The sequence below is a fragment of the Vitis riparia genome, chromosome 9 (genome assembly GCF_004353265.1).
Source record: "Vitis riparia cultivar Riparia Gloire de Montpellier isolate 1030 chromosome 9, EGFV_Vit.rip_1.0, whole genome shotgun sequence".
Lineage (NCBI taxonomy): Eukaryota > Viridiplantae > Streptophyta > Magnoliopsida > Vitales > Vitaceae > Vitis > Vitis riparia.
This window is the reverse complement of record NC_048439.1, coordinates 7,004,127-7,029,176: the sequence shown is the minus strand read 5'-3', so window position 1 is coordinate 7,029,176 and position 25,050 is coordinate 7,004,127. Positions and strand designations below refer to the sequence as shown.

Here is a 25,050-nt window from a genome sequence, read left to right as displayed (position 1 = left end):
GTTACTACATGCTTCCTCTATTATTAAAAGCAATGAGCTGACCTTGGGGCACCAGCGCCACTAGGCTTTCATCTCTTCTAACAGCTTCTAGCAGCCCCTCGCACATCCACATTAATTTGTCGTTCATGTGGCTTTGCATGCACGATGTTGGCCATTACCCAACAAATTGTAGAACCTGAATTTAAAAGATGTAGGAATGCATACAATTAATTTGTCATCCATGTGGCTTTCCATGCACAATATTTGCCAATTTGCCATTACCCAACAAAGTGTAGAGCCTTAATTTAAAAGGTTTACATCCTTGAAGAACACACTAAAACCATATGTTTCATCATATGTTGCCTGGTTCACCAATTTTACTCCTTTTAGTAAACCTAAACAAAGAAATTGAAGAACAAGCCAATAAACACTAGGAAGAGTTGATGTCTTTCATATACGGAGTACAATGAAAATGAAAATGAAAGGCAAAATACAACACCAATAACACACAGGAATTTCAAAACCACCTGCAAACCATGCCACCTTCCAATATTCTCAGCAGACCTCCCCCTTGCCCTAAGTAAAAGTCCAAAAATACTATCCTGTCTATTCACAATTAGGCGCCTCAGCTACCATGAGGGTGAGGATTTCCTGGATCAGGTTTTATCTCTTTTAATTCTTCGTTTGTATCGTTCTCTTCTGAGATGATGTCTGGGCTTGCTTCAGGCCCCGTACCCCCATCAGTATAACCTCCAGTCTGAGGGCCCTTGAACAAATCATTATTTTCTAGATCAGCCAACTTCTCTTTTGAATTTCCCTGAAGTAGCTCAAGGACTTCTAGCATTGTTGGTCTTTTCTCGGGCTTACTGTCAGCAGAGACAAGTGCAACCAAGACGACTCTTTTTAGCTCTTCCTCCACAAACTTGCCATTCAGCTTTGGGTCTGCCAGATCATTGAACTTCTTCTCACATGCCAATGGAAGAGCCCAATCAGTGATTGTGCGCTTCATTGTTGAACTCATTTTCTCGATGGGTCTCTTGCCACTAACAAGCTCTAGCAAGAGAATGCCAAAGCTGTAAACATCACAACTCTCTGATGCCTTGCCAAACATGGCATACTCAGGAGCAAGGTATCCAAGGGTACCCTTAACTCTTGTGGTCACATGTGTTGCACCATCAGGGATTAGCTTGGCAAATCCAAAATCAGCAACCTGAGCCTGGAATTCTGAATCTAGCAATACATTGCTTGCTTTAATGTCTCTGTGGATTATATGTGGAGTTGCATGGTGGTGAAGATAACTGGAGCAAAGACATAAGAGGTTACTACAGCAGCAAGATAAAGATAGAGAGGGGAGTTGAGTTCAATACTTACACAATCCCCTCAGCAGACCCAATTGCAATATTCATCCGTCGGTTCCAATCAAGGTGGCATTCTGCTGAGTGCTGGCCATGAAGATGAGAGAGTAAACTCAAATTTGGCATGTAGTCATACACTATTAGACGCTCTTGCCCCTCAGCACAATAGCCACGTAAACTCAAAAGATTCTTGTGCCGAACCCGTGCCAATATCTCAACTTCAACAGCAAATTCCATGTCTGCTTTGTTGCTCCAGACCTTCAACCTTTTAATAGCAATCTGCAGATATATCTCTTCGGTAAATGGAATCTACTCTATGGGAAAGACAAGTGGTATCAAAGTAGTAGAGAAGAAAAACTATGGTGATATTAGCTTTAAGAAGAAAATGGAATATTGTAACTATTTATATGCATGGATTACCAAGTTAGGAGATGGCTATAGCTTACTAGAAAAATCCAACTAGTAAAATATTGTGAGAGGCTCAAGTAGTCCCAGGGACAATATTTGGGGGTGTGTTTGCAAGGAGGCATTACCTCTAATGCTCACTAGTTTACATATATATTCTTTGTTCATTTACAATTTGCTAAATCCTCATTTTTTGCATAATTCATTGAAAGAGCAGCTTCTAGGTGGCTTTTCAGAGAATTCTCTGTGAGTAAACCTTCCATGTACATGAAATAAGATATCAACCACTAAAGTGAGAAGGGATTAAAAAGCACAAGGAGAATAATCCCATTGCAGCAGCCAGGTCACTCTTATCTATACAAGGCCAACTGTTTGCCCTAATCTCATAAGACTAGACAGACACCATTTTGGGGTAGGGGGGCAAGCTCAATAAAATCTTTGAGAAGGCAATTCAGAACCACTCAGCCATTTTCAACTACAAGGTTCTACTTCACTTTTGTTTTAGCTGCACCAACTCACAAGAAAAGAATCTCCAACCAGTTAGTTCTAGAGCAGGAAAATCAAGATGAGATTTAAATCACAATCTTCTGCTAGGTATGGTTTAGTGGGTAGGAAATATTGTAAAGCAAAAACAGGATTTAGGAAAAGCATACTCAAGAGTGAAATGTATTTAGAGGGCATTTTAACACTCTGCCGGAGCTCGGCATTCCAGTTTACAGTCTTAATTTTGTGCCAAAACATCATTTGGGGTCTACTTTCCCTCACCATAGACAAATGCTAACTTGAAGGCTAACCTTCAAGGAGATGGATTTATACAAAAGAGGAGGGGGGAATCACCGAGCAGCAGCCTATGGTGGGCAAATAAAGACAAAGTGTAAACAACACCCTTAATTTACATTATTTAGCGTGGTAGACAAGTAGAGAGAGAATAAATTGCAAAGCCAGAATCAGACTTGGAAAAAGCATTCTCAGATACCTTTTTTAGGGTTTTTAGCCCCCCTGTATAGTACCCCAATATTGTATTATCATTAAACCAAACAAGCATTTTGTGTGTGCACCAACCCTCACCACAGACAAACCCCACCTTGAAGGCCAACTTTCACCTTCAATCTCTTTTAGGCTCAGTTTGATTTTATGATGAACAAGGGAAAGAAAAAGAAAACACTAAAATTATCGTGCAAAAGGAATCCCACTTTAAGTAATTTCCAGTAGCTCTGCTTCCTGTCACTTTTGGTCTTCCAAAGGGTAGGTTAGGAAGCAAAACTGGGATATAAAAATGCTACAGATTATTCTTCTCATTCTGAGGTTGACACCATAAATGTTTTAAGGGGAAAAAAATAAAAAATAAAAAATAAAATTAAACAAAGGAACCTTTTTATTTATTTATCAAGTTGAAGTGATTATGGTGCACAGATTATAAGAAGAGTGATTTTCTTCTTTTAATTCATTGCAGACCATAGCAGATGACAGAAAAATTGAGTAAAACAAACCATCAGCCAGAATCTTACAAGTAAACATTCTTATGTATAGAATATGACCTGATTTCTCAAAATTGTTGCAGATTGAGGCAGCATTCTGATATCCATTTTGTGAAATGAAAATTAAAGACAATTCTCAATTAACTTTCACCTTTTCTGTAACAAATTCTGGTTGACTCTCTGAATGACTGGTGGACTCTGTAGGTAGTGTGCAATAATCAACAATTTAATCAGATTCCACCAATAACATGATTACATTGTGTATCATGAAGAGTTAATCTTCCAATCTCAAAACGAGTTCACTGTCAGTTTGGAACAACCACTATTGGCTCTCTATTTGTACAATAATTACTAGTATATTGAGTTGAGTTAGGTTTTGATGGCATGCTTTTAGGTCATTTAAATCATGAAGTGCCATAAACATTTATAATGATTTGTTAATCAAACTTCAGACCCATCAGGAATCAGGATGGTGCTACCACTTGATCACTGTTCTTAAAAATTTACAATTTATGGCCCTTGAGGCCAAGCTCAAGTTGCAATGGGTTGGGGCGGGGCTGTGGGAGGTTTTAGGTTCTGGTCCCAATGAGTACTGAGAGAGAGAGAGAGAGAGAGAGAGAGAGAGAGAGAGAGAGAGTTCTACCAATCAAAATGAAATAGATAAATAAATAAATAATTTATAATTTATGATAAAGATTAAAATTCACAATATATGTAGCCTGGTCATTGGGCTATGATGTTATCTCAGTCTAGGGTATTTTGGTCTCAATTAGTTGTCATGGGCATAGCCAATCATGTTTTGAGTCTTCAACTATCACTAGGAATGGTTTTTTTTAGGTAATAAAAGGGATTGCATTAGAAACGCCTAAAAGTGGTGAAAACAGTACACAAAGTATTCAAACAACACCCAAAAAAGCTAGGCAATAAGGAGACAAAAAAAGGCTTACCCTTATTTGACGAATAACCAATCTATAAAATCAATCATAGACAAAGTGTGATCCTCTATATACACCCTAACCAAATTCACAAAAGTATACATGAAAAAAGATTTGATTGCTTGGTTGGACCGCTTGATGTCATTGAAGACTCTTTCATTCCTTTCCTTTCATAAAGTCCACATCAAACATAAGAGGGCAACCCTCCATGCATTCTCCCTTTTTTACCAACAAAAAAACCATGTCAACCTAATAGAGTCCTTCTAATCGAGGAATGCATAACCCACTCCACACTGAAAAGGGAGTAGATCAAGGTTGACAACAATCTAAGCCTTGCCACAAAACAGGAGTAGGTGGTTAGTGGTTTCCTCCTCTTCTTTGTACAAATAGCACCTATTCAGGATATTCCATCCCCTCCTTTTCAGCTAGTCAAGAGTTAAAATTCTGCTCCAAGATGCTTCCAAAGCAAAAAAACTCACCCTCACTGGAGCCCAAGACCTCCAAATAATACTCCATAGAAAAAGATCTCTGGAAGCCCTCATGTACGAGCAATAAAGGGATCTAACTGAAAATTTATCATCCTTACTTCCTCTCTAGCTCAAAATGTCCTCCACTTCTCCACTCACAACCAAGGGTTGTAGTTTTCATAACAAAGACTCCACTTCTCCCATCTCCCAATTATTAAGATGTCTTGAAAAGCGAGGGCTCCAACTACCCAACGCCCCCTCTCATGCGTCTGACACCCCACTGTCTTTATTCATTGCCAAAGAAATAAGTTAGGGAAAGCTTCTTTCAAGGTTTGGTCCTCGCACCACAAGTCTTTCCAAACTTAACCCTTTTCCCATTCTCTACCATAAAACGGGATCTACATCTTATGCCCTCCTATTCATTTATGATGGCTTTCCACACCCCCACACCATAGCCTCCTCTCACTCCTCACTGCTCTCCTTCCTCTACTCCAAACTTCTTGATGATGATTTGTTTCCAAAGGGGCTCCCCCTCTTCAATAAATCTCTAACTCCACTTTCCGAGCAAGGCTTTGTTTAGGGTTACAAGACTATGAATTCCTAGGCCTCTCCCCTTCTTATCTGCACAAACCAAGTTCCAATTCACCAAATGAGGCCTTTTCTCTAGGGCATCACCGCCTCATAAAAAATCCCTTTGGATCTTTTCGAGTTTTAAACACACCTTTCTAGGAATATTAAAAGGAGAAACGAAATAAATCGGAAGACTTGATAAGGTGATTTTGATCATAGTAAGCCTCCCTCCCTTAGGGAGATATTGTCTCTTCCACATTATTAATTTTTTTCTAAATCTCTCTTCCACTACATCTCACACCCTAGGAGATTTAAAAGAGGCGCCCAAAGGAAGACCCAAATAAGAAGTAGGTAACTTCCCTATTCTACACCCCATCATCGAAGCAACATCCTCCAAAGTCTCTACTCCCCCTAAAGGAATAACCTTGCTTTTATTCATATTCACTTTAACCTAGAAAGCGTTTCAAACCACATAAACACTCAACTCAAATATCTCAATTGATCACTGTTGGCCTCGCAAAAGATTAGCATGTCATTAGCAAACAAAAGATGGGACATATCCCTCCTCTCTCCACTTGTTCTTCCGATTAATCACCAGGGATGTTAGCTTTGATATATGTAATACCAAATAGAGAACTAGACGTTTGCACAGAAAACAACCAAATCTTACTCCAAATCACATCTAGAGATAGGTTAACCAAGGATAAAAATATCGGAAATTACGGATATATCAGTACTTCGATTTTATGGATATATAAGATATATCGACGGATATTTTGGAAAAAAATATTGTTAGACGTAAAATTGATCAAAATTTATAAAAATATAAGAAAAAACTTCATAAAAATGTAATTAGAAGTATAATAGATATTTTAAAGTTAATTTATTAAAGAATTTGATATATGTATAATATGATTTATCATATTTGATAATAATATCGCATGCATCGATAAAAATATGAATTTTATAAGTGTACATTTATTATTAAATTACATCAAATATTATTTCATAATAATATTATGATATTTGATTATAATATGTCTAATTTTAAAATATATATTAAAATTAAAATTATGATTTATTTCATTCAATTGTATTAAATGATATAAAATAAATTATGATATATGTACAATTTTCTAATATTTAATTAATTTATTAATGATATTAAAAACATTATGAAGAAAATGATTATGATAATTTTTATATTTTTGGTAATCAATTAAAAGATTTTTGTATTTAATTATAAAATAATTATAATTAATTTGCTCTATAAAATATTCTTTTAAATTTTCTTTATATGATGACTTTGAATATATATTTTTAGTGCATTACATTTAACAAGGGCAAACTTGCCTCAATGGTAAGATGAGCTGAACTCCAAACCTTTTGTTTGGGGTTCGAGTCCCTTCAATAGCAAGAAAAAAAAGACATTTTTGAGGGTGCACTGTAGCAGCACTATAGCGGGGGAGCACTGTAGTTGCACTGTAGCGCGTTGACCCCCGCGTTGACTGTCCTATATATCACGAAAAATTGGTGATTTATCGCCATATCACCCATGTATCGGGAAATACCGCCGATGTATCAGGAAATATCGCTGATTTTTTTACCATTTCTCCCGAAATTTCGCCAAAACGATATTTCTCCACAAAATATCGTATCCATACCCTCCGATACACGATATATCGTCGACATATTGCGATATTTTCTTCCATGAGGTTAACCACATAGGTTTCTATCAGAAGCCCCTCTAAAGTACTAGAATGTCAAATAATACAATCTTTCCTCCTGCAGTCAAACATGAAAAAATCATCTCTTCTCACTGGAATATCTGATTAATGACTAGTCTAAGATTTTAAGAAAACACCTTGCCTACTACACAGTTAATCTGGGTATGAGCCTCATGCCACCAAACTTACATTAGGCAAATAGTAGGATGTGCACAGGGGTGGGATGACAGAAATCATGTCTAATGAGAAATATAAATTACTAAAAGAAAAAAAAGAGGTCCATATAACTCATCTTTCAAACCCTCATTCCTATTTTTATTATGAATGATCTGTAGGTGAACCCAAAAACTTAAAAATAAGTAAATTAATTAATTAAGCAAAAAATAAAAGGATCCTGAGTATGAAGCCTGAACTCAAAATACCCATACCAACTCATGTATTTGGATGTATTTGTTTTTTTTTTTTGATAAGTATGTATTTCGATGTATTTGTTTCAGTGCAATATTTGACAAGGTCATGGAATGTTATCTCATCCAATGTTAAAGGGACTCAAATGCAATGCAATTGTTGGGTGTAGCAGTATTGCTACAATTTCAGAGTGTCCCATTCATAACTTGTACTATTGAAATTCTTTTTCAAAAGTGTCCCTCTAAAAAAGCATCATCATCATCATCACTGCTCTAGGGTAAAGTGAAGTTTCAAGGCAGTATATAGTATCATACACTGGTGTCCCATTCATTTTAGGATACTTATAAACATTAGGGGATGGATAAGTAGCTAACCTAATCAACTACCAGTGTAGCTGAACTGGGAATAAATTCCTGGTGTTCCTTTCTTGGATAATCATTTTGAGTGTCTGTCAAAAAACGGACATGTCAGACACATCCACACTCTTATCCCATGTTATGCCTATCTTATAGAGGTCCTTTCACACATTTTGAGGTTTCCACAAAAAAAATGCGTTGTCTATTTAGAAGAATATTGCCTAGATGAATCTCCAGTTCAATCAACAACCTTTTTAAATCACATGAATATTTCTCGTGTGGTGTCCGGAAGTAGCCTTATTATTATTTTTTTCTATAAAAGAAAACTAGAAAGATATATTATAGGAACCTATTGAAAGGAGTACAACACATGGGAACTAAAACAACAAACACTAGACAAGCTAAGAGTCATGCGATACGAATTCTCAATAGAAAAAAAATATATTAATACAATTCTTCATCCATTTTACACCATGCTGTAAACCTTGTACAAGCATTACTAATGACATAAATGCATTTCAGAATAAACTTACAGCAGTTTGTCTTAAAACTACTAAAACAGTCCTTGCTCACAAAATATCTGCTCTTTTAAAAAGAAATACCTATCCAAAAATTTTCAAATCAAAGTATCTCATCCTAAACATAATCATAAGTAAATAAAGTGTCACCCATAGTGGTGTACTTTCTTCAGTACTTTCATGAAGAGAAGCAGGACATCATACTCTGATCAACATCTTGGAGATACGGTTGAGTGGCTTGGACAAATAGATCCACCCAGTATCAGTTAGCGTTTCTGCTTGCACTGGATTTAATGTTCTAATATCACATTCTTATATCAAGTATATCATCAATTGTACTAGCCCTGAAACTAATAGATGTGTCTACCTACTTTTTTTCTGCCCCATTATTCAACTTAAGTTAAACATCAATCCAAATCATGCTGTCACATCTAAAACCAACCACACTATCATATTAATTGAAACTAGCCATACAGATACCATATTTTACAATGTTCCCTAAATTTAAACAATTCCGAGTAGATTATTGAGATTTAACAATTAAAGCTTTATTTACCGATTCAGAATAAAAACTATTTTGTTTCATCAATAATCAAACTGATAACTAAATTAATAGAAACATCAACAATAAATCAAATTAAAATAAAAAACTGAAGATTTATTAAAACATTACTTGGGATCCATCCCACAGCTGCCCCCAGTAAACACTGCCAAACCCCCCTTCTCCAAGCTTGTTATCATAATTAAAATTGTTTGTGGCAGCATGTAATTCCTTCAAAGAAAATATCCTCCATGTCACTTCCTTCTTCCCTTGCTCTTTCCTGTACAATCGAGTCTTCTACACGTCAAACTACCATTCAAACAAAAATTGGAAAAAAACAATAATGCACTGTTTGGTTGCTGAAAAGTTTGAAGAACAGAAATGAAAAAAAAATTGAAGACTAAAAAGCTTATTTTTCCTTTAGGAAAGGAAAGTATAAGCACAATCAAGTCCTAATTCAGTTGGTTCACTCTGAGTCAACTAAATTGCAAGAAATATAAATCTTCAAATTCCCTTTCCTCTGTTTGCTTCTGTTTTCTCAGCAACCAAACACAAAAATCCGTTCAATTAAAAATTCTCCAGAAAAACACACCGTTAGGTTGCTGAGGAATCGGAAGACAAGAAAGAAAAATAAAAACGGAAACCCTATCTTCTCGTACAAAACAAACAAACAAACAAACAAACAAAAAATCAACTCAAATAAGTCTTATTACAATAAAGTAACTCCAAACCATTTCAAAATTCGTTCCTCCACCTGCATTTTCTCGGAAACCAAACAGAACAGTCCACCACAAATCAAAACTTCCAAAAAAGCACCAAAAAAAAAAAAAAAAAAAAACTATAGTAGAAGAAGCCGATCAGCTGTAACTGAAATAGATTCAGCAAAAACGTACCCATCAGAACCCTTTCCGCAGCAAAACATAGAGCAGAAGGCCATTTTGTCGGGAGAAGGCGTGAGGAATAAAAACTTTTCTCCGGAAACAAACAGAAGGCAAGAAACCGAAGCTAGAATCTAGGTGATGAGCAAAAGGAGTGGAGTTCAGGTTTTTGGTAAAAGGAAGCAACCCCCAAACACCACGGGGGAAGAGATTTTCGCTGCGTATATTTCAAGTCTTCTTTCTTTATTGAGCCCCCCCCTCTCTCTATCTCTCTCCCTCCCTCGCTGTCTCTCTCTCTCTCTCTCTCTCTCTCTCTCTCTCTCATTTCAAATCCACATCATTTTTTTATTTTTGTTTTTACAACTATACTCTATATGACATGGTATATATTATATTATATTTGATAATATCAAATATACATCATAAGATTCTTTATTTTTCATGCACTCTTAGTGGGTCTCCTCCTCCCTTTATTTCTTTACCCTATGTTTATTAGAAAATTTGACTAAAAATTATAAAAATTCAATAAATTAATTTCTATTTATTATTTTAATTTAATTTTAATTAATTTATATAAATAATTTAATTACATTTGGCATATTTTTTATATATAGGATTCCTTTTTATTAACATTTTTTCTTGAATAGGAATGGATTTGGTAATTTCAATTCTTGTATTTGGATGTATTTAGGAATGGAACGTTAAAATGATTATTTGGTTTTATTTCAGTTAGAATATTTATTTTTATTTTTTTAAAACTCTCACATTGTGCTTAGTTAAAAAAAAAACTATTTTGGTGTGTGATTTAAAAACAAATTTGTTTTAAAAAAATTAAACCACTATTTGATTATTATTTTTGAGAAACAATTTTTAAAAACAAAATAAGACGTTTAATAATTTTTAAAAATAATTCATACTTTAAATTCCTTAATGAATCTTCTAGTTTTTAAGAATAATTTAAAATTTAAAAATTGATTAATTAATTAAAGATTAAATAAAAAAATTTAGAATATCATGTCGTTAATTGAGTACCAAAGGTATGCATATAATGAAAATTTTGACTCATTTATACCTTAAAAAATAAAATTTCTTTTTTTTTAAAAAAATTCATTTAAAATAAAATAGTATTGGCAATTATTAATTTTAAATTATTATTATTTATTGTTAACAAAATAAATCAATTATACTTTAATAAGACATTAATATCCATATTTTTTTATAAAAATATAATTTATGATTTTATTATAATCCTAATATTCACATTTTATTAAAAACTATTTATTTTCTAATTTATTCACAATTATAAAACTATTTTTATTTTTAATAAGGTTCAAATTAAAGTTAGTTTATATTGTATAAATGGAATTTACAATTCTTTTTTTTATAAAATCTAAATAAAAAATATTTTTAAAAATAATTTATCCCAAAAGTTTCTTGTTTTTTTTTAAAAATTTTTTGAAAAGTGTTTATAAAAATAAGTTATACTAGGGAATCAAAACACCTACTACTAACCCTGCTTATAAGCGAAATTTTATTTTCTATAAAATAATTTTTTATTTCATTCTTATCCTTACTTGAATTATCCAAATACGAGAAAATATGAGAAAATGAATAAGATGTCTATTCCTATTCTCATTCCTCATTCCCAGATATCACAATATTGTCTTAATTTAGTAACGACAAGAGTATTTACTATTTGGATTGATTTTTTTCATTTTTTGGCCATAATAATGGATGGTTTATATGAGGTAGGGCTGATGTAATAATAATATTTTAAAATTAAAATTGAGGAAAATGAATGAAATTATTATTATTTTGATAATTGGTTTTGAAATAATGATACAAAGGTGGTGGGACTTAGTGATTCAACTTGGCACATGTCAGTGGAAAGGAGTAGTTGAAATATGACTTTACTACTCTTGTACTCCATAGAATAATTCAACCTATGGCCCTTTGTTCAGTGTTTGAGGATCATCAACTGCTCTCAACTTTTTTGGGTTGAATTTGTTCTCTAGCATTTATTTCACTTTTAAGTTTTATCTCAAATAATTTCTATTTTCTAAGGGTTTTTTTTTCTTAAAAAGGAAACAAGAATGTGAGAAGTACCCTAAGAAATCAAATTTAATATTTCTCAATTGGATTATTGAGATTTCTTCACAACTCTTTTTTTTTTTTTTTTTGAACATTAATCAAGGTCATAAAAGACTAATCTTTGGACACTTATGTCATGTTTGGTTTCTGGAAAATTTGAGAGAAATGCAAGGAAAAGAAAAAAAAATAGAAAAAAAAAAAATAGATGTAAGGCTAATAAGTTATTTTGATATATTATTTCAAATTTATTTAAATTATTTTAATCGATTAGATAATTTGAAGATAGATAAGTTTCAAACTAGTTTTGATTTATTTTTTTTTATTTTTAGTATTTTTTGTGAACCGAACATACCCTTAACGTCATTGTAGAAATGTTTTCAAAATCAGTTTTTGAAAATAATTTTTCAAAAACAGTATTATGAAAAAATTTTAAATAAAATATAAAAACTTGGAATTTTCTTAATGTGTTTTCTATGATTTCAAATATTTTCTAAAAATAACTTTTATGTGTGATATTTTATTATCAATCATGTTTCATATTTGAATAATTATTATTTTTAAATAATTTCTAAAAATAAGTAAAAACAATTAAAATATGTTATTAAAAAACACTTAAAACAAGTTTTCAAAATGGAATAATTTCTATTTTTAAGAGCAAAAAATTATTGTTTGAAAACAACTTTTGAATAGGCTCTTCATTTCTAGAATTTTCCTTTAATTATTTTAACATTATAAAATAAAATTAACAAAAAAATACAACATTACAAAATAAATACAAAATGTTGGACACTTTTTTCATATGAAAATGCAGGTTAAAATCAGGTTTTGAAAAGAGGTCATAATATTCTGATTTCAAAATAATTTTTTCTAAAAAAATAAATTTTAAACCAAAACATAAAAATTGTTTTGAACTTAGCCATTATCAAAAATATTTTTGAATACCTAAAAATATTGTAATATTTTCAAAACAAATTGTTTTATATTAATATTTCATTTGGAAGGGCAGATAAGTAGTTAATTTTGTGAAAATATTAACACTCCCTTAATTATGTTTTCTGAAACTTACTTTTAAAAATTATTATTAAGTGAAAGAATAAAAAATAATTTTAAAGAATTCAAAAAATATGGTTAAATTGATTCATATTTTTCTTTTATTTTAAAAAATAAGTGAAAATAATATTTACTTATTCTCTAAAAATTATTCTTTATTTTAGTTTGTTTTTAAAAATTAGTTTTAAGGAACAACAGTTAAACGCTATTAGGAATTTTTTAAAATAGTTTTCTATTTTTAAAAACAAAAAACTATTTTTAAATTGCAAACTCTTAATTTCACTTGGTGGTGATATTGGTAGGTGACATGGATCATTCATAGATGACGTATCACAACATTAAACCAAGTTGGAAAAAAAAAACTAAAGGTATTTATCGACTTGGATTAAAGAATTTGAATGGAAACGCCACTCAATCTTTTATTGATTCTTCATAAATGGCAAACATAGTTGTCAATCAAGTCATTTAGTTCATCATTTTTGGTGCTCAAGGCCATTTTCTATTTGCATTCACAAATATATATATAAAATAAAATAAATAAAAAAATAAAATTCCAAAACATGTTTGGATACAAGGGTTTTTGTATGGTATCGGAAAGTACTCACTACGAGTTTGGCTTATCAATTATTTTCAATCCTTGAATTGAGCTTTAGTTGGATTTTTTCAAACTGATCTCAATTTGAATTGGGATCGGATTATGTTATTATTTTTAATATTTGATTTAATATATTTATAATATATATTAGTTATATAATAATATTTATTTATTTTATAAAATCAAATCATAAAGATATCACATACAATTTTTTTAAAATATATAAATTTATTTTTATTTTTTATTACGATCTTCAATTTTTTTTTTCTCCTTTACTATTTAAAATTTGGTATAAATACATAATTTTTTATTTTTTTATTACAGAATATTGTGAACCAATTTTGAATCATATAACCCAAACTTACCCTAGAAAAATGACATTGAATTTGGCTTGAATTAAATACCTCATGTTAGAGATTAGATTGATCGGGTTAATAATTAATCAAAAGTTATCATATATTCATGTTCAAAATTCTTGATATTAAAGAAGTGTATCATAAAATTTTTCTTTTTATAAAATAAAAAATATTAAAAAGCTAGTGGGAGTGAATGCACGCCTTACTCCTATTCAAGAATTCAATAGCTGAGACGAAATATTTCGATTAAATGCTCTTTAGTTGAATTTAAGCATGAGGAGCCAAGTCCTAGCTTTTAGTAACTGCTATAGGACTCCTCTTTGACATTATAACCTACCATGGATTTAATGTCATAAATTTATGCGTCCATGGAACCCTCAATCTCTCTCTCTCTCTCTCTCTCTCTGCCTCTCTGTCTCTCTCTCTGTCTCTCTTTCTCCCTCTCCCTCTCACTCTCTCTCTTCTATTTATTTTCTCCTCTTGGTTCTTTCCCATGATTGAAAAGGAACACTCTCAATCTGGGAAGCAGAGCTGAGCTGTGCCCGAAAAGAAAATTCAAAAAGAAAGAATAGGAGAATATGCCAAAACAGAAGGGGGGGTAAGGAACCATTTGGATTTTCTCAAAAGGTTGGGTGATTGAGCATAAAAAGAAGATAATGCCATAGAACCCAAGATAAAATAATTTGCTGTAGGAAGCAGATTGGGTTTGGTCACATATGGGAGCTTCCTATGTGGGCCAAGGTAGGAGTCGTTGGTCATTTGAACCCAACCCCATAAATAAAATAATCAAATTGGTGGTGTATAAGACAAGGACGTGGGCATCTGATAGCTAGAGAGTAGGCTTGAACTAGCCAAACAGGGAGTTCTTGTAGGAAGCCCCTCAATTTTCCCTAGTTGGTGTGCCTACCAATCATTGATGTCAGAGTGGAAATGCCAACAGTTTCCATGAGTCCAAACAAACAAATTTTGAAATGGGTACGAGGGATGTTCTCAATTCTTTGCATATGGGACATGGCTTGCATGTTACTTTGGTCTTATTATCTAAATGCTGTTCATATGGGGCATGAATTTCATGTTACTTGTAAATTTTCTTAGCTTGTCACCTCTGAAAAAGGGCATTATTGTTCATGACGTAATGTGATGGTTTGTGATTGAACGTATGCATGAGTTATTTAATCATTGGTTAAATTTTTTAAAATGAATCAAAGAAGTATCATGTAGCTAGACAAAGAGAGTGAGAAAAAAAAAACCCTTATCAATTCATCAAGGAACATGATAAGGTTAGTAGTGGCAAGGTGAAGATGTCAATGATGTGGAAAGAAAGTTGTTGAGGTGGAAAAGGATAAGTTGATTATGGAAAAAGAGAGGATTTTAGAAAGTGGGAATTGAAAGAGATTTATTTAGGGGGTGTGAGTAGGATTAATAAAAAGAAGAATCAAATTATTCTCTCTATAAAAAATATAAGAGAAGATATATCTTATATTCTTATATTTGAAGGCTTCCAAAGCCTTGTCCATACAACACATTTTGTGGTTCGATTTATTGCATCTTTCATCAACATTTTATCTTTCTTGTTTATTTTTATTTTCGTAATTTATCATTTTTCCATTTTGTCTTTCTTTAGTTAGTTCACCATTCCTTTTTGGGAATTTAAGGAATTTTAAGTCCTTAATAACAAGGCAACCAAAGAATCCATGATGGAGAGAGTCTTTAACTTGCCGACGGTCACCTATGCCAATAAATTAAGGGTGTGTCAACTTGGATTTAATCTTATGTCTATTTCAATATGTTGAAGCTGAACTCAAACTTGTAACCATGCATGCCAAGCAATAGATTGAATTGAAAGACTAGTGCACCAATGTGCACCCAATAACACATCAACACCCTAAGTCTTAATATCCTACGTACTAAAGTTTTTTTTTTTTTTTTGTGGAGAAACATATTTTCACTATCCCTAAGTAATAATATTGTTATGGTTATAGGGAAACCATGACCACATCTCAAGCAATTAATACATATTTGGTCACACTTTCGTATAAAAAACATATTCATAAATGTCCTAAAAAATATATAATGATTTCTAAGCCATCATTTTCATTCCAATACCCACAAAAATTTCTAGCAAGAATTATTATTATTATTATTATTTTATGTTTAATTGACAATTAGAAACCCTAATCCAATAAAATTTTATTTGGGTGACCTTGTCAGAGAAAAAAAAAAGGTATAAATAGTGAGAAATAATATAATTACAAAGGATTTAATAAGAGATAAAACTTAAAAACTAGATGGCAGAGTGCCAGAGGCTAGCTTTGGTAGCTAACGATGAAAGAAATTACGTACTTTGTCTTAAAGGTAAGTTACTCTTTAGGTCTCTCCATTTGTTTTTTGAGTTTTTGCTACCTCTCAAGTGGGATAGAATATCTTAGGTTTATCCATAGCAAGATTTATTGTTTCTTTGTGTGGGCTATGCATTTTCTAAGTCTATATATATATATATAAGTATTTCCTTAATGGTGGGCTTGAGTGCATTTGACGGTTCCTTAGCCACCATTTTCAATATAAATTCAATTGTAGCCTTTTTAACATTTTTCTTCCAAACATGATTTATAAGAACACTCTCTAGAACTTTCTTTCTAGGGATCTACATTATGAAACAAATTTGTGGCATTAATTCAATCTCTCTTTTTCATAATCTAAAAACCATGACTAAATTAACTGTTATCTCTTAACGCTCTATTTTACATTTTATTTAGAGTAAAGTAATGATCCTCTAGGTAATAAAAATGAATGATACGAAGAGTCTAATATAAGATCTGCTATAAAAAATGATGTTAAATCTCAAAGGTTGTTACAAGAAAGTTGCATTTCAAAACGTTCACAATTGAAACATTTGCCTTTATACTTGTATAAAAAATAGTGACATTATATGTGCTACTCATGACTCATGAGTATTGTTGCACAATGTAATTCATGATGGAGTTGTATCTCAATAGTACATGTGATCTTAAACCAATTTATATAAAGTGGACACTTAATTGTAGTTGAGAAACAACTTTACCAACTTTGTAAATTCATGTATGACCTTTCAACAACAATCTTATCAAACAATTATTAGAACTTCAACACTCAACCTAAATTGCATAAAGAAATACATGTAACTTTGTGGATCTTGAAACACCCACCACATCCAACTACATATCATAGCATCCTAAGTTCAAACTTGTATCTGCATTTATCAACCATAAATATACAAAATAAAAATAAAAATGGATTCAAACATTTCTAAATGACCATTGACAAACATAAGGATGAGTTTCCTTCAAAATAAACAAGTATATTCAATAGTTAATGAAAAATGAAGAATTTAATGGTACTCTATTCTAGGGCTTATAAATAAATGAAAGAGGAAATAAATGTCCATTATAGTGCTAATACACATAAAAGACAAGGGAAAAGAATAAGATAAGGTGTTCTATACAGAGGAGAAATTTTAGGTGTAAAGAAAATATTTTAGGATCACAAAATTAAGTGTTTTCGTAAAAGTAAAAAAATAATAATAATAATCATTAACATCTCCTAACACTATTTTATATTTTATCTAAAGTAAAACAATGATCCTTCAGGTGGTAAAAATGAATGATATGGAGAGCTTAATAAAAGATTTTTCATGACAAATGATGCTAAATTTCAAAGGTTGTTATTACAAGAAAGTTGCATTTTTTAAATGGTCACAATTAAAACATTCGCCTCTATACTTTAAAAAAAAAAAATAGTAACATCATATACTCATGACTCATGAATATTGCTGCATTGATCTAGATTATTGATGAAAACCAAAAATTAATGAAGGTTCATTTAATTAAACAATGTAATTCCCGGTGGAGTTGTATCTCATTAGTTCATGTGATTTTAAACCAATTTATATAAAGTGGAAATTTAATTGTAGTTAAGAAACACCTTTGATGGCTTTGTAAATTTATGTATGACCTTTTGTTAACAATCCTTACAAACAATTGCAAAAACTTTTACACTCAACCTAAACTGCAAAAAGAAATACATGTAATTTTGTGGATCTTGAAAACACCCACCACATCCAACTGCAATATCGTAGCATCCTAAGTTCAAAATTTTATCTGCATTTATCAACCTTAGATATACAAAAAAAAAAAAAAAGGATTCAAGCATTTTTCAATGACCATTAACAGACATAAACATGAGTCTCCTTCAAAATAAACAAGTATATGTAATAGTTATTGAAAAATGAATATCTTAGTGGCACAATGGTCCAAAGCTTAGAGATAAGCAAGAGAGGCAAGAAATGTCCATTGTAGTGTCAACACACATAAAAGACAGGGAAAGGAATAAGATAAGATGTCCAACATAGAGGAGAAATTCTAGGTGTAAAGAAAATATTTTAGAATCACAAAATTAAGCGTTTTAGTAAAAGTAAAGATAAAATAAATTGACATCTCTAACACTCTATTTTATATTTTATCTAGAGTAAAGTAATGATTCTTCAAGTGGTACAAATGAATGATATGGAGAACCTAATACAAGATTCGTCATGATCAATGATGCTAAATATCAAAGGTTGTTATAAGAAAGCTTCATTTCAAAATGTGTATAATTGAAACATTTGTTTTTATAATTGAAAAAAAAATGACATCATATAGGTTACTCGTGGCTCATGACTATTTTGCACTGATGTTGACAATTGATGAAGACCACAAATTAATGAAAGGTTCACTTAATTAAACAATGTAATTCCTGGTGAAGTTGTATCTCATTAGTCCATTTGATCTTAAACCAATTTATATAAAGTGAAAACTTAATTGTAATTGAAAAACACCTTTGTTGGCTTTGTAAATTCATGTATGAACCTTTGGTAACAATCCTCACAAACAATTGTTGAAACTTCTACACTCAACCTAAATTGCATAAAGAAATGCATGTAAATTTGTGGATCTTGAAAACACCCACCACATCCAACTGCAATATAAGAGCATCCTAAGTTCAGGCTTGTATTTGCATTTATCAACCACAAGTATACAAAAAAAAAAGGATTCAAGCATTTCTCAATGATCATTGGCAAGCATAAGGATGTGTTTCCTTCAAAATAAACAAGTATACTCTTAGTGAAAAATGAAGATCTTAGTGTCATTATGTTCCAAGGCTTAGAGATAAGTGGGAGATGAAAGAAATGTCCATTACATTACCAACATATATAAAAAACAGGGGAAAGAAATAAGATAGGTGTCATACATAGAAGAGAAATTCGAAGTGTAAAAAAAATATTTTAGGATTACAAAATTAAGTGTTTTGGTAAAAGTAAATAGGAAATAAATTGATATCTTCTAACACTATTTTACACTTTGTCTAGAGTAAAACAATGATCCTTTAGATGGTAAAAATGAATTATATGGAGAGCCTAATATAAGATCCTCCATGACAAATGATGCTAAATTTCAAACGTTATAATTATAAGAAAGTTGCATTTCAAAACAGTCACAATTGAAACATTTGCCTTTATACTTGAAAAAAAAAATAGTGACACTATATAGGCTACTCATGACTCATAAGTACTGCTACAATGATCGAGACAATTAATGAAGACACAAAATTAATGAAAGGTTCACTTTATTAAACAATGTAATTTCTAGTGGAGTTGTATCTCATTAGTCCTCATGATCTTAAACCAATTTATATAAAGTAGAAACAAAATTGTATTTGAGAAACACCTTTGATGGCTTTGTAAATTCATGTATGACCATTTAGTAACAATTCTTACAAACAACTACTGGAACTTCTACACTCAAACTAAATTGCATAGAGAAATACATGTAAATTTGTGGATCTTGAAAACACTCATTGCATCCAATTGCAATACCAGAGTATCCTAAGTTGAAACTTTTGTCTACATTTATTAACCATAGATATACTAAAAAGAAAAGAGAATTCAAGTATTCTTCAATGACCATTGACAAATATAAGGATGAGTTTCCTTCAAAATAAACAAATATACTTAATAATTAATGAAAAATGAAAAGTTTAGTAACCCCTATTCTAGGGCTTAAAGATAAGCAGGAGAAGAAAGAAATGACCATTATAGTGCTAGCACATATAAAATATAAGAGAAATGAATAGGATAATGTGTCTTATGCAAAGAAGAAATTCTTGGTGTAAAAAGAATATTTTGAGGATCACAAAATTAAGTGTTTTTAGTGAAAATAAAAAGGAAATAAATTGATATCTTCTAACACTTTATTTTACATTTTATCCAAAGTAAAGCAATGATCCTTGAAGTGGTAAAAATCAATGACATGGATGATCTAATACAAGATTCATCATAACAAATTATGCTAAATTTCAGTTGAAACATTTGTCTTTATACTTGAAAAAAAATAGTGACACTATATAGGCTACTCATGACTCATAAGTATTGTTACACTGATTGAGACAATTGATGAAGATAGAAAATTAATGAAAGATTCACTTAATTAAACAATGTAATTCATGGTGGAGTCGTATCTCATTAGTCTATGTGTTCTTAAACCAATTTATATAACGTGGAAACTTAATTGTAGTTGAGAAACACAATTGCTAGCTTTGTAAATTCATGTGTAACTATTTGATAACAATTTTCACAAACATTTGCTAGAATTTCTACACTCAACCTAAACTGCACAAAGAAATACATGTCAATTTGCTGATTTTGAAAACATCCACCACATCCAAATGCAATATCATAGCATCCTAAGTTCAAACTTTTATCTATATTTATCAACCACAAATATACCAAAAAATAAAAAGGATTCAAACATTTTTCAATGATCATTCACAAACATAAGGATGAGTTTCCTTCAAAATAAATAAGTATACTCAATAGTTAATGAAAAATAAAGAGTTTAGTGGCATTATGTTATAGGACTTATAAATAAGTGAAATGGGGAAATAAATGTCCATTATAGTGCTAGGATACATAAATGACAAGGGAAAGGAATAGGATAAGTTATCTTCCACGGAGGAGAAATTTTGGGTGTAAAGAGAATATTTTAAAATCACAAAATCAAGTGTTTTAGTGGAAATAAAAAAGGAAATACCAAAAAATGAGATTGAATTGAAATGAATAAGATTAAGAAACCTAAAAAATTGAAGGTGCTTAATGTGCTACCAATAATGTTTGATTGATAAAGATGAGAATGAATGTCTTCATAAAAATAAAAACAAGTTTAAACTGTTCATTAGCTACTAAGAATATTCAATTTTTTTAAATTGCAATTGAATAATGTCTTGGTGTCACTGATGTCCTAAAATTCATCCTAAATTGTTTCTATTTCTAGTGCAACCCAAAAATTGAAGTAAGATAGACAATTTTAGTCCCAAAGGTCATCACCTCACCTGTAGATGACATCAACAGAAGCTCCTATATACATTCAATGTTGTTGAAACATAAAGTAAAAAAAATCTTGAAGGAAAAAAAAAACTATAAAAATCTTACACTTTGCATGCTAATATTTTTGTCTCAAGAAAAAAATATCTCGTTAAAATTTATTAGAATGAAACCTAACCACAAGTATTTAAGTTCTTCATCTATATCCTTCATTGATCTCTTTATCATTTGCAACATTGGAAAATATTTTAATTAGTTATAGAGTATATATATAATTAATAAATTATGGTAAAAATTTTGAAACACAAATCAAGATGCTTACTTTTTCTTCAAGATGCATGATACTATTTCAACAAAACCTAATAAAATCATATGCATCATCATGACATTTATGGTTGTCTAATATGACATTGAAATCTAAATCCATTTTCAATGAAGTTCATTTTCAATTAGTTGGATATTTGATAAAACATATGTTACTACATAGAAATTTTTTGTTGTAAACATAATCAAGTTTATTATATAGACTTATCCTCATTAAATTTCTCATATTCTTGTCCAAGAAAAGGGGGTAATGGTCAATATTAAACCAAAAATCGTTATTTGCAAAAAAAAAAAAAAAAAAACAAAGTAAATAAACAAATACAAGTTACTCAAAATTAAAGTACAATTTAATTAATTTTACACCTTACTATTGTTTATCAACAGTAAAAGAATTTAGGTTAAAGAACGTAAAGACATGGTAGAGGTATTTTATCTTTATACATTGAACTTCATTTACCCTTTTAAAATGGTTTAAATTTGATCTATCATCTTCGCAATGCTCCAACAATCATGGAGTAAGTTTTAGTAGACACCATATCCTTAAGCTTTTTGTTATGGAAAAATGAGAATAGGCAACAAGAAAAATAAGAACACACACAAATTTACGTGAAAAACCTTAAACGAGGAAAAACCACAGGCAAAGGAGAAGAACAATCAACTATGTAAAAAATTGGTACAAAAGGGAAGAGTATCAAGCGACTATTATATATAAGAGAGAAAAAAATAAATAAAACAGGTCGCACCGTGATCTTTTTGCACATATGTTGCACATGTCGCACATAATTTTTCTTCATCACATATGTTGTACTGTGAGCTTTTTGGGTGGGACCAAAAGAGGAAATCTAGTCACCAAGCTCTAATGCAAGGAATGAAAAAAAAAAACTACAATCTTCAAGAAAAACTCTTCACCTCTTCCATAAACCCTAAAGGAAAACTTAACAATGAATACTAACCAGTCCAAACAATGCTCAAACTTGGCTATAGGGAATATTTTCATCCTCATATCAGCATGATTATCATGGGTGCTAACTTTGACCATAACAATATGACCACAAGCAATGATATCACACACAAAATGATACCACACATCAATGTGCTTTGTCCTCTAATGAAACATATGATCTTTTGTAAGGAAAATAGCATTCTGACTATCACAAAAAATTGAAGTAATCTACAAGTTATCACTAAGTTCACCAAATAGTCCTTTTGATCAAATAGTTTCCTTACAAGCCTCTGAAATAGCCATGTACTCAGTCTCAATAATAGACAAAGCAATTGTAGTATGCAAAGTAGCTTTCCATCTGATAGCATAACCACCAACAATAAAAATATACTCTGTAAGAGATCTTCTTTTATCAATATGACTAGCAAAATCATAATCAACAAACCCAACGATTTCATCTCTTGTTCTCCCTAAATGCAAACAAACATCAGAAGTGCCCAATGCTTTCAGAGCCAGACCGGTCATTGAACCGGAAAAGTTACTAGTTCAAGGTTCACTAGTCAGACTGATGGTCAAATCGTAGTCGAACCAGTGATGTCATAAATATATAATTGATAAATTATTAAAATTTAAAATAATCCTAAAAATAATTATATATTATTTAAAAATTAAATTTTTATTTGAAAATAAAAAAATTAGTTTCAAATTAGAAATTTAATTTAAAATCATAATTTTAATTTAAAATTTGAATTTTTTTTCAATCAAAAACTTATTTTAAAATAAAAAATTTAGTTAAAATTGTATTGTTTTTATTAATTTAAATTAAAATCATAAGTTCTAAAAATCATAAAGTAAAAAAAAATAAATAGAAAATAAAATAAATAATAATGAGATGAAGTAAAAAATAAAAATAAAAAACTAGAAAATAAGGGATGGGATGGATGACCAAAAAGGGGAAAAATATGGGGTGAGGGTTTTTGCCGGTGGGAGGAGTTGTTGGGAAAAAAATGGTAAAATGGTTGAATTGGACAATTCGGAAGAAACTGTTCGATTTGTTCGGTTCAACTGGTCCAATTCCGATCCAACTACTTTTCGGCCCAATTGATCGGACCGGACCGGAACCGTGACAAACCAATAGTCAAACCGGTCGATCCGGTCTAGTTTTTAAAACCATGGTAGTACCACACAAGTATTTGAAAATCCACTGAACTGCTTTCCAATGTTTTTTACCAGGATTTGCCATGTATCTATTGACTGCATATGATAAATCTGGATGTGAACAAACCATAGCATATAAGAGAGACCCTACTACATTAGAATATGGAACTCGTGACATATAATTAACATCATCATCTGATTGTGGAGATAAAGCAGATGAAAATCTTTCATTTCAAACTCTTTACTGAGTTTGACTTTTACCTTTCTTATATCTTCCTTATCCTTGTTTGTTATTAACATATCATCAACATATAAGAGTAGATATAGAAATGACCCATCATTACTCTTTTTAAAGTAGACACAACTATCATAACTACTTCTTTTGAAATCATGAGTAGTCATAAATGAGTTAAACCTCTTATACCACATTGTTTAGGTGACTGTTTCAAGCCATAAAGAGATTTTTTTTGTTCAGTAAGCATACATAGTCTTCCTTTCTTGAGACTACAAAACTCTCAGGTTGTTGCATGTAGATGTCCTCCTCAAGTTCTCCATGTGAGAACGCTATCTTCACGGATAACTGCTTATGCTCAAAATTGTGCATGGTTATAATACAAAGTAAAACTCTAATGGAACTATGCTTTACAATTAGAGGAAACACATGAATGAAGTTTATACTGAAAATCTGATTATAGCCTTCTGCAACTAATCTTGCCTTATACCTAACTTTTTCAACCCTTAGTATTTATTCCTTCTTTCCTCTTGAACACCCATTTGCAACAAGAAAACATTTTTACCTTTAGGTAGTCTCACTAAGTCCCATGTGTCATTCTTATGAAGTGACTTCATATCCTCCTACATGGCAATCATCCATCTTCTAGAATCATTACAATTAATTGTTTCTGAGTAGGTAAAAGGTTCTGCACTATAATCAATACCTTCAATCACATTTAAGGCATAAACAATCAAATCAGCCTTAACATACCTCTATGGAGGCTCAATATCTCTTTTAGGTCTATCTTTAGCAATAGAACTGTGGTGGTGTTGGTGATGGTGAGAGAGCAACAGTAGTACCACTCTTCATCTCTAAACTAGATTGAGATGTAGACTCCGGTATGGATCCTAACCCAATCTCAAACTCTACCTGTGTGCTTGATTTTTGTTGCACTTTATCACAAGAATCTCTAGAAGATGAGTCATGAAGCATAACGGTTTCATAAAAAATAACATCTTTGTTGACTATGACTTTCTTAGCTTTTAGACACCATAGCTTATATCCCTTAACACTAGACTTATAACCAAAGAAGACACACTTTATAGATCTAGGTTCCAATTTTCCATTATCAACATCCAAATATCTTCAAATCAAAGTAACTAGCAGGAGTACCAGACCATACCTATTGTGGAGTTATTTTATCAATAGCAGTTGAAGAAGAGCGATTAATGAGAAAACAAGTTATAGAGGCAGCTTCAATCGAAAAAGATTTAAGTAAACCAACATTAAATAGTATAAAACATACTTT

The 25,050-nt window shown here is 31.2% G+C and overlaps 1 protein-coding gene across 1 annotated transcript; it reads right to left on the bottom strand.

Moving 5' to 3' along the window:
* Nucleotides 1–257: 257 nt before the first annotated feature.
* LOC117921701 (PTI1-like tyrosine-protein kinase At3g15890) lies at nt 258–9,888 on the bottom strand. The gene is made up of 4 exons (XM_034839659.1): nt 9,633–9,888; nt 8,872–9,019; nt 1,351–1,613; nt 258–1,277 (listed from the first exon to the last, which is right to left on the bottom strand). Exons 1-4 carry the CDS (start codon nt 9,674–9,676, stop codon nt 605–607), a joined length of 1,128 nt encoding a protein of 375 aa, XP_034695550.1. The 5' UTR covers nt 9,677–9,888; the 3' UTR covers nt 258–604.
* Between the last annotated feature and the right edge of the window lie 15,162 nt (nt 9,889–25,050).

Bases quoted from the DNA above. Each gene is read 5' to 3' on its own strand.
- LOC117921701 (XM_034839659.1), bottom strand. From the start codon at position 9,676: ATGGCCTTCTGCTCTATGTTTTGCTGCGGAAAGGGTTCTGATGG. The intron at 1,614-8,871 runs GTAATGTTTTAA...ATATATCTGCAG, and splicing joins AGCTGTGGGATGGATCCCAA to ATTGCTATTAAAAGGTTGAA. The intron at 1,278-1,350 runs GTAAGTATTGAA...TCTTTGCTCCAG, and splicing joins GGGTCTGCTGAGGGGATTGT to TTATCTTCACCACCATGCAA.